This window comes from Cibotium barometz, chromosome 62 (genome assembly GCF_041138505.1).
Source record: "Cibotium barometz isolate CiBa-2024 chromosome 62, ASM4113850v1, whole genome shotgun sequence".
NCBI classification, from domain to species: domain Eukaryota; kingdom Viridiplantae; phylum Streptophyta; class Polypodiopsida; order Cyatheales; family Cibotiaceae; genus Cibotium; species Cibotium barometz.
In genome coordinates this window covers 17,642,837-17,653,517 of record NC_141107.1, presented here as the reverse complement: position 1 = coordinate 17,653,517, position 10,681 = coordinate 17,642,837, and the positions used below count along the sequence as shown (strand labels likewise).

Genomic DNA, 10,681 nt, shown 5'->3' with positions numbered 1-10,681 from the left:
TGCTAATATGTTTAGAAAAAGAATAGTCCACAACACTCACTTCATGACGTTTTAAACAAGGCGTCCAAAGATATTTCCTACATATATGCACCGACATAGCAAGGAAGCATTATTTTCCCATGGATTTCAGTAATGCACATAGTTAAACATAGACACAATATAGATTTACATTATATATATATATATATATATATATATATATATATATATATATATATATATAGGTAATTTTAAGAATGGAAATTTTGCTTTGTAAATGAATTTCTTTCAAAACTCTTTCCACATGTAGAGGCATGCTTACACAGCACACTCAAGCAATTGTTGCATTGATTTTTTACTTTCCTCTCTCTCAAAACATTTGCAAGTCAACCTTCAATCATTTTTAAGGGAAAAGATGGCTCTATTACAAAAATTTGGGAGAATAGATGATATTAATTTCTTTATTCTTAGTAAGATTATCAATGTCCACAGTACTTTTAGACTTTTAAGCTTGCCAAAGGAGAGGGTGGTTTTTGTTCAAGGGGAGCCCAAATATCAAGGAATATGTGGAATGGCAAGCCCATGCGGAGGTTTTGAAGTAGGTGCCTAATGCCCTCTCTTTTGGGCACTAAACCAAACAAGAACTGCTAGTAGCCTAGGCTCTCCTTTCCTCCACTAACAAGAGTGAAGGGGAACGAGGGAGAGGAGAGATTACTCTCCTTCCATAGCTAAAACATGTAAGTTGGTAAAAAGAGCATGGAATCCATATCCAAAATATTAAACTAGTGAAAAGCTCCATGTAAACTACATTGTTAAATTAACAAGTTGAAAATCGTGTATAGTGTTAGCCATTCATTTTATTTATTTACTATTTCTTGATTAGGAATAAAATAGTTTATCATTACAATGAAAATAGCAATATGCCTTGAAAAAAAAGAGAATCATATTCTACCTGAAATCTCTATTTATAAAATCAAGCAAAACATGTATGAATGTGCTCCCTAGCAATCACGTTAACAATTATCAACATAAAGTTCTAAATCAAGTACAACCTCTATACTAATAAAGTATCAAAACTAGTAAATAAATCAAAGAGAAGAACCTTATCATTACATATTTGCAATGCTAATCTCAAGATTGTATACCAAAGATGATTAAAAAAAACATAATCCAAAAATGGTAAAACACAATCCAAAAATAACCTTGGAAAAATGATGTTTCTTGGAATCTAAGTAGAAGTTTAATCAAAATGCTTATTTTGTTAACATTTATAAAATGTGAAGGCTAAAACTGTGATAAAGACAAGTCAAAATACACGTCAACATATGTATTTATTATCAAAATTACAGAGATGGAGAAACATCTTAAAGTTAAACTATACTGGATCTATCATTCAAACTTTATATGGTTCTCTTTGGTTTGCCATGCTTTCATTACCGTGACCTTCTTCCTCTAGCCTGCAAAATTCAAAAAGGGAATTTCTACTTGGGGTGATGTCTAGAATTATTAGAAGAAAAGGTGGAGAACGAAGGTTGAGCTCAGAGAAGCTTTAGGCTTAATGAGGAGGAACTTGATCAGTTGATTCGAAGACTATCCATATAGGACGGAGAGAGAGAAGCATTTATCCAACTTAAGGGATGTATGAATCTCATGTGGCAAGGGAGGGAGCAAAGGTGCAAAGGTGGAGAACGATGGTTGAGCTCAGAGGAGCCTTTAGGCTTAATGAGGAGGAGCCTGATCAGTTGATTCGAAGACTATCCATATAGGACTAGAAGATAGATGCATTTATCCAAATTAAGGGATGTATGAATCTCATGTGGCAAGGGAGGGACAATCTCATGCATGTCACTGACTTCAAAGTTTTAGAACCTCCCATCCATGTCAAGCTAAACTTAAGATGGAACTTAAGCTGGGATAGGAGGCAATGGGATTACATATTTACTCACATATGGTCTAATTTTCTCTCCTAAAATTTACTCACATATGGTCTAATTTTATCCTTCCTAAAATTTTTCGTCTTATGTGGCTTATCTTTACACGAAACTATGTGGACTAATGAAAGGGCTCATAAAATAGGCATAGGAAATGGACTTTGTCCTAGATGTAAAAGCTATTCAGAGTCTATCGCTCACCTGTTCATCACGTGTGAAGAATAAGGAAGCTCTGTAAGTTTCTCATTTGAAGCTTCATGTAATAATCCCCTTGTCTCTTTTTCTTCAATATAATCTTCCAATCCTTTCCTCCCTCTCCCCCCCACCCCCTGAGGTGCCCCTTCCTCCCAAAAAAAAGTTAAACTATACAAGCATAATTTAAATAAAAAAAACTATTTATATATACCTTTATTGTAAAATACATTAAAATGAATCCAAAATAACCTAAACAATAAGTTTATAAATAGAAAAATTGAAATATAATTGTAAACATGTACCTTTGCTAAGCATATAATTAAAAGTTTGTAATACTTGAAATATAATTGTAAACATGTGCCTTTGCTAAGAATATAATTAAAATTTGGTAATACTTTACAGCATGTCCCACAATTAACACAAATTCATAAATTTGTGATTTTACTAAAGTATGTCTTGAATTGTTTACTTTAAATACCATTAGAATTTAGATGATTCATTGAGTAACAAAGTTGGGCTTAAATGAATCACAATGAAGCAATAACAAGAGATTATTGATGCAAATGTAGTGCTCATCTAACATAGCAAGTGTTAATGGCTAATGCATGTTACAAGTCTTATCATTAGTACTATTTTTGAGCCACATCCATATATAGTGTTAATGCCTAATGCATGTTACGAGTCTTTCTTTAGTACTAATTTGATTTAAAATATATATATACATCCATTTAGAACTTACTCAAAATTTATATACACCAATTTAGAAATTACTCAAAAATACAATAATGCAATAAAATGGTGGTCTGATTTTCAAGTGCATTAGGTCTACTAGATTCAATTAGATGTTTCAAATGGTGAATAAATAACCACCCTCTTCCTTAGCACTTGAATATAATAAATAACTTTCATGAAGTCTTAATTAATGGTTTAATCCATTGAATATCCTAGATACTAAATATAACATATCTTTTAATCATCTAATTAAGATGCATGCTTACTTCTATTAATAACACATCAAAGGTTGTATTTACATTATGAGTTATCATGGTAATGCATTACAAGTAAAAAAACATGACATTACTGAAAACACAAAATGGTGGAAAAACCATGCACATACCATCATTCACTCATCACTCCACAAAGAAATGAAAAAAAAATCCAATTCCACCCAACTTTTTTTAAAAAAAGACAAAAAATTACAACTTGTCACTACTTCCACATATGAATATCCACAAAGGACTTTGATGCCAGTAGTGATTTTTTTAAATAAAAAGAAAACAAAGAGATGGAAAAATACCCTCATTAAAATGTATATTTATTCATTTGATTATATTTGAACCAGCACATGCAATATTGAGAAAAACATAGAAAATAGTTTTCTTCTCAATCGTTTAAACACAAAAATTTCAACCTTTTACATTGACTAGAAAACCAAGCTTCTCACTGTCCTACAAATGGTCAAATAATACAAATGTGGCATCGATGGCTTACTCTTCTAGGAATCAATTTCATCAACAAGGCCTTGTATTAAAAATGTGGTTAATTTCAATGAGAATTTCATGTATCAAGTAGGGACGAAGTCCTTACTTATACATTACTAGGGACTAAGTCCCTGGGGTTAACCACTAATAGATGTTTTAGTAATATTTGCAACGGAATCCCTATAATACTGTGACTTCATAGAAACAATAGTGTGTGGAAAAACATATTAATTAATTCACAAAACTAATGCTTATTCAATATCTTGTAACATTTCTAAAAGCCAACAAAACTCAAGGAGACTCATGCTGTTTCAATAATGCTGGAAAAGCACCTAGTGATGATTATATTGATTAGTAGACAAAACTCATAGCTCTAGCTTGGGACAAGATATCAATGAGCCAAGGACCTACAAACCACACTCATTTATACCAATCCTTCAAAAAATCTACCATTATGAGAACTTACTAGACTACTTTCAGAAATGAGCTAAGGGCCTACCAACCACACATTTGTATGAATCCTTCAATGGTGGAGGTCCAAAAAGGTAGTGATGCACAATATTCCATTATAGAGTGATCCAATTGTGTGAAAATGATAAGAGTAAACAAAACAGTTGTAGGATGAAGGATTCATTAATCAGATCAAGCACATCAACTGTCTTCACAAGTGCCCTTTTTTCTCGAGATCAATCAAAAACCACAACAATGTATGCACCAGTAAGATCACTATCCCTTGCCTTTTAGGAATGATTTTATAAAAAGACTAGGAAGCTATGAAGTGCATAGTTTCTTGGATGGATTTAGTGAGTACTGTAAAGTTCTTGTTGAACCCAAGGATCACCATGAGATAAGACTTGCTATTGAGTCAGGAATCTGTGCTTATAAAGTGGCAATGTACACAATGCTTACAAGCTTTATATGCCTTGAGCGATAGTCTGAGTGGTTTCCCCCTGGAGACAAATAGCTGAGCATGGTTTCCGATGAAACCAGACAGAACAACACATGAACAGGATGATCATTACTTGTGCACTGCATACTAATGTATGTTTGAATTTCTTTGACTTTGTGTGTTGTTTTTGATGTGTGGACATTGCTTAGACTACTTGGCTAGTACTTGGAATAGGTGCATGGCATTGCACAAGTTAGTGGCGAGCTTTAACAAGTTAAAGGAATTCATCAATACACTCCAGTCCTCCGGCCATTGCATTGGGATATTGGATTCTACATGCAGATTGATGCGTGTAAATTTTCCCTTGGGTGTGTATTCACACACCTAGGAGGTCACAGCATGTGTGTGTGTTAACACATGCAAAAGGTATAGATAACCCTAGCTAGCTTCAAGAAAACAACTGATGTTTGGGGCTTGGCCGGGAGATATTCTGTTTCATTAAGAGACCAGATTGCCTATCCAATTATGACACCTTAAGTCTAGTGAACAATCAGGGCTGCACGAACACAGATCCAATGACCTCTTTGGAAAACTAAATGATTATAATCTTGATCCATTTGTTCAAGCAGAACAAAGCTTAGTTTTATCATTATGGCAGAAATTTGAGGCAAAGCCTTCTATTAGCCTCTTTGAAATCATCTATATGTTAACTTGTTTAAGAATGTAGAACAAATTCCCCTTTAATAATGAATGAAAGGGTAAGCATGACTACATTATAATCATGTGAAGTTGAAGTACACGCACACATTAAAGCATTGAAATTTGAAACTTAATCATTCCACACAAAATGAAGACTGTCTGTTATGGTACAAGACAAGGAGTTTCAAAGTTCAAACCCTCTGGTGGTGGTGGTTTGGAAAAATCTTATGTTGCTTCACTTCAAGACATTCACAAGAGAAGACAAGCAAAAGCTACAGGCGTGCCGATGGGTGTAAAGACACCACTCCTGAAAGCACTGGGCGTGATCTCTCCTTTACGCTGCATACGAAAAATATCCTGGGAAAAGAGGAAAAAAGAATTTTAAAAAGAGAGATCAATCACCTTTTGTGCCTAATTAATGCTAATCTTTTTTCTGACTTTTCTATCACCACTTTGTACCTGATTTAGGCTGTGCCTAATTAATGCTAAACTTTTCTATCAATCCTTTATACCTGATTAGACTGTGCCTAGTTAATGCTAATCTTTTTTCTGACTTTTCTGTCACCCCTTTGTACCTGATTAGGCTGTGCCTAATTAATGCTAATCTTTTTTCTGACTTTTCTATCACCCCTTTGTACCTGATTAGGCTATATGCCTAATTAATGCTAATCTTCTTTCTGACTTTTCTATCACCCCTTTGTACCTGATTAGGCTGTGCCTAAATTAATACTAATTTTTTTTCTGGCTTTTCTATCACCCCTTTGTACCTGATTAGGCTGGTCAGCCAGAGATGGGTGGTGGTGGTAGTGGTGGGGGGCATTGTGTAACCAGCCTTAATGAACGTTTTTTAACTCTTTGAAAACCTCACTTCCAGATAGAGCTCTCACCTCTCAGAGTGTTCATCTCTCCACATCTTGGTAATCAGTGTCTCTCCAGGGTAAACATGAAGCAGGAAGCGCCCCTGAATAGCTTGAACCAAAGATGACTCCCCTTGGCAAAAGTGTCTGATGACAGCACGCACCGCAAATCCGAGTGTGCAAAGCCCATGCAATATGGGCCTTTGGAATCTGGAGGGGCATATGACTTAGACACATAAGTGATATTTTCCTTCCGGGAAGGGGGAAAAAAATCTTTTCTATTTTCAACAGAGATGGAAAAAATGTCATTAAGTTGCCAAGGTGTATCCGGGTTCTCTAACTGAACTAAAGCCAACACAAGCACAGACCATTCTTTGACTTCTTTTGAGTGCAAACCTGGCACACTAGGGTGCATATAGACGAGAAAAGATGCGCATGTCTTAGCCAAGCAAAACAAAATGATTCATTCTGACTGCATCAAAATGCAAGGGGATGGGATTTTGACCTTCAATCATATGTAAACCGCTGTGCCAGCATGGACACACACACACACACACACACACACACACACACACACACAGAGAGAGAGAGAAGAGAGAGAGAGAGAGAGATCTGATTAAGAAATCTGCCAGAGCAGAAGACCCCGAATGCGGCCAAGGTGACCACGAATGCCCGTCGCAGCATCAAAAAAGAAAGCATTCCTGGTCAACCATATATGCCATGCCCCAATCCATCGGAAGAAGTCAAAATCACATCATGCTCTGGCTCGAGCAATCCGCTTGGGGCCTGACCGAAGACCCACATAAGTGGCATCACCTCGGCATGCAGAACAAAATACCAGATCCGAGACGGATAATCCCAGACACATCTAGCCACCGTGCAGTCATACAGGTGGTGCAGAAGAAGAAATATCCCCTCACGATTTTCCTTTTTTTCAAGTGGCTTCCCACCGGCAGCCCACCGATTACCATTCTCCATAGAAACACCTTCCCCTGGAATGGCAGCTTAGAGTGCCATCCCCTATCCAGGACTGTCCTCCACCATGTCTTGGATTTCCTCTTACGCCATTCCTTGTTAACTTTATTGGTAACCCATGTTTTACCTTCACATCATTCGCTGTGACAAGCATGAGATCACCAGGCTTCGCAAACATCCAATCGATCCAAGGGACATGTATATCCAGAGGCGGGATATCTCCCATAAGAGCCAAAGTATCCTGTATGGTGTGGACCGCAAGCCTCTGTAATTCCTCGGCACCCCAAAGTACTGTCGTATCCGGCGGAAGGAAAACAACCTCTCCCCAGAAGGGACCAGCCCATCTCGAACTCTCACGAGGCCAAAAACAGCCATATGATTTAACTGTCTGCGCTTGCAGCTTTTATTCTCCCAGTGCACCACTCTCGAAGAGAGAAACGATTCTCCTTGCAGAGAATTCGCCCCCAATCTATTTTCCGGTGGGCTCCATTTAGTATGGGCCAATACCTCTTGCCAAGAGGCCACCAAACGAGTCAAGAGGAAGGAGTGACATGGCAGATTTCTTCCATGGTCAAGGGACATGTGATTGATCAGCTTAAAGCTGACCCATGGATTTGAGCATTATGGGCTACTCCTTTCTAGGATTTTAGATTCTTGATGGCAGGGGCTGCTTAGCCTCCTTCCTTTCTTGCATGTGACTTTGGACTTTGAGATGGCAGTCATGTGGCTCTTGTAAATAGCTGTACATAATACATGCACATTTCCACGAAATAAAGAGATCTGATTAAGCATCCAGGAAGTAAGAGGTCTTCTCACGAGCACCAAAATGAGGGGGAGTGTTTGCCTGTGTGTTGAGAGAGAGAGAGAGAGAGAGAGAGAGAGAGAGAGAGAGAGAGAGAATCTTCAAACCTCATAGCCAAGCCAAGCCAACCACATAATCCAGACAAGTGCATGCACGTGCCCATGTGTGTGTGTGTGTGAGAGAGAGAGAGAGAAAGAGAAAGAGGTCCTTTAACATCATAGCCAAGCCAAGCAAACCACATAATCCAGGAAAGTGTGTGCATGTGTAAGCTTGTACGTGCCCGTGTGTGTGTGTGTGTGTGTGTGTGTGTGTGTGTGTGTGTGAGAAAGAGAGAGAGAGAGAGAGAGAGAGAGAGTCCACAAACCCAGCAATCTTAGCCACTTCAGGATCTGAATGCAAAGGGTTGTAGTCTCCTGACAATCGGTAGAGTAAAGCCTACAAGAACATAATTAAATCCTTTAAAACGAGGGAAAAAGGGTCAGATGAGCATATCATGAGACGTTCTATTTGGAAGTTCCCAACCTGATTTACTTGAGTGCACTCTTCATGTACAGTCACTGATGCAGACTTGGGAGGTAGAACGGGTAATCTTGTAGATGGTGTAATTGACGGAGAACGTTTGTCATATGAGTACAACTGTGAGCGTGATTTAGAAAATCCTCCAGCTCCCCGTAAAAAAATTGTGCTCCTAACCATTTTTGTCAAGAGACACGAAACAACAAGATCTATCCATGACATAGTTACAAGAAATGCTTAAAAGGTTTTTATTCAAAAAAAAAAAGAGAGTTTTGTTTCACTTTCTGAAAACGAACACGTATGCATGTGTGCGCACACACGTGAGAGAATTCATAAGAAATTATGATCTGGAAATTGGATATGTGTGTGTGTGTGTGTGTGTGTGAGAGAGAGAGAGAGAGAGAGAGAGAGAGAGAGAGATGTTATAAACATCTCTGAAAGACCCGTCGAAGGGTCTATGAGACCAAAAAGCTGTTATATGTGATCCATGAGTAAACTGGACATCAAGACAACATGAAAAAAGTAAAAAGACTAGCTGCCAAAGATAATAGACAGGGCCAATGTACTATGTAGACCCTGTGCGTACAATAAAGTAGGCAGCAGTATTTTTCCCTGTATAATGCCCGTGAGAAGCTTGTGATTTGATTTTGTTGCTGCCAACTCTCTCATAAGAATTGTGTTTTTGCCTTCTATTTCCAAAGTTATCTGTCCAAGATAAAAATCTTCAATTGTATACCGTTAGATTGTCCATTAAGAAAAAGATCAAGAAGTGACTCTCGTTGAGCTGTGAGCGCCCCCCCAACCTGTACCTTCCTGCCATCGCTGCCATTCCCCTGTTTGCCATCTCTTCCCCCCCCCCCCCCCCCCCCCCCCCCTTCGCGCATTCGCCCTCCTCCTCCCTGTCTGCCGCCTCCCTGCTCACCCTCGCTTCCCCTGCTTCGCCATCTTCCACCCCTGTTTCCCCCCCTGCGCCCGCCATCCTCCGCCCTTGCTCCCTCCCCTGCTCGCCCTCGTTTCCTTCTCTCCCCTTCCCCTTTGCCCTGCCCCTCGTATCTTCCACTCCCACTAGTAGCCATTGCCCCCCTCCTCTCCTGCGCCAGCCCGCTTCCCCTCCACCTTCTCCCTCTCCAGCACGCTGCCCCCCCCATCCCTTGCTCCTCGCGTGCGCCCCCTGCCCTTTCTCCCTCCACCTCTCACCCCCCCCCCCCCAAGTCCCTTTTGGCTTCTCCTCCTCCTGCTCCCTCTTCCCTTCTTGTCTCTTCTCTTCCGTAATCTGCAGGCAGTTTTCCAGTTCTTGGGCATCTTTATCTTTCGGCAAGCTTCGGCCTCTTTCGGTCTTCATCCCAAGGAGGACTCCATGGCAGCTGCTTCGTCATCCCCGACCGAGGCCGCTGTCCCTTGCCTATCCTTTTTCAAAAGTGTACCTCCAGCTGCTCGCTTCGACAGTCCCATCCCTAGAGGCCTCCACTTTGGTGTGCAAGGTTGTTGGTAGCCGCCCGGTGCGCAGACAGCTCAGGGATATTATAGGCCTTGGAAAGATTACTGATATTCATCCTTTGAGGCATGGCTACTGCCAGGTTGAGTTTGACTCGCCAGCGGCGTCAGATAGAGTCACGCAGCTGAGCCCCGTCACACTACGTACGGCCCAAGCCTTTCTTTTCTTTGCGAGGTGGCAGCATGGCTTTGACCCAGCATCCGACCCACTGGTCGGCATTTCAAGCTTTTTCCTGTGATGACAGTCTGGTTCCCACGCCTCAGGAAGGAATACCTTCCTCTTCTCCCGGTGATAGGTAGTGCTATAGGGAGAGTGATGGAATCCCGGACGGGGATGGAAAAAGATCAAGAAGTGACTCTCGTTGAGCTGGGAGCGCCCCCCCAACCTGTACCTTCCTGCCATCACTGCCATTCCCCTGTTTGCCATCCCCGCCCCCCCCCCCCCCCAAAAGTCCCTTTTGGCTTCTCCTCCTCCCGCTCCCACTTCCCTTCTTGTCTCTTCTCTTCCATAATTGGGCATCTTTATCTTTCAGCAAGCTTCGGCCTCTTTCGGTCTTCATCCCAAGGAGGACTCCATGGCAGCTGCTTCGTCATCCCCGACCGAGGCCGCTGTCCCTTGCCTATCCTTTTTCAAAAGTGTAACTCCAGCTGCTCGCTTCGACAGTCCCATCCCTAGAGGCCTCCACTTTGGTGTGCAAGGTTATTGGTAGCCGCCCGGTGCGCAGACAGCTCAGGGATATTATAGGCTAGCCTCCTCGGCGCGCTTGGAAAGATTACTGATATTCATCCTTTGAGGCATGGCTACTGCCAGGTTGAGTTTGACTCGCCAGCGGCGTCAGATAGAGTCACGCAGCTGAGCCCCG

At 40.7% G+C, this 10,681-nt stretch overlaps 1 protein-coding gene across 1 annotated transcript in view; it reads right to left on the bottom strand.

Annotated features, from left to right (window-relative positions):
- Window positions 1–5,204: 5,204 nt before the first annotated feature.
- The window catches only part of ECH2 (enoyl-CoA hydratase 2), a 91,886-nt gene continuing 86,409 nt past the window's right edge, over window positions 5,205–10,681 (bottom strand). The window contains exons 8-11 of the mRNA XM_086795225.1: window positions 8,331–8,496; window positions 8,173–8,243; window positions 6,062–6,241; window positions 5,205–5,531 (exon numbers count right to left, since the gene is read on the bottom strand). Coding sequence (XP_086651351.1) covers window positions 5,447–5,531; window positions 6,062–6,241; window positions 8,173–8,243; window positions 8,331–8,496 — 502 coding nt within the window. The 3' untranslated portion in view covers window positions 5,205–5,446. The remainder of the gene's footprint in view (window positions 5,532–6,061; window positions 6,242–8,172; window positions 8,244–8,330; window positions 8,497–10,681) is intronic.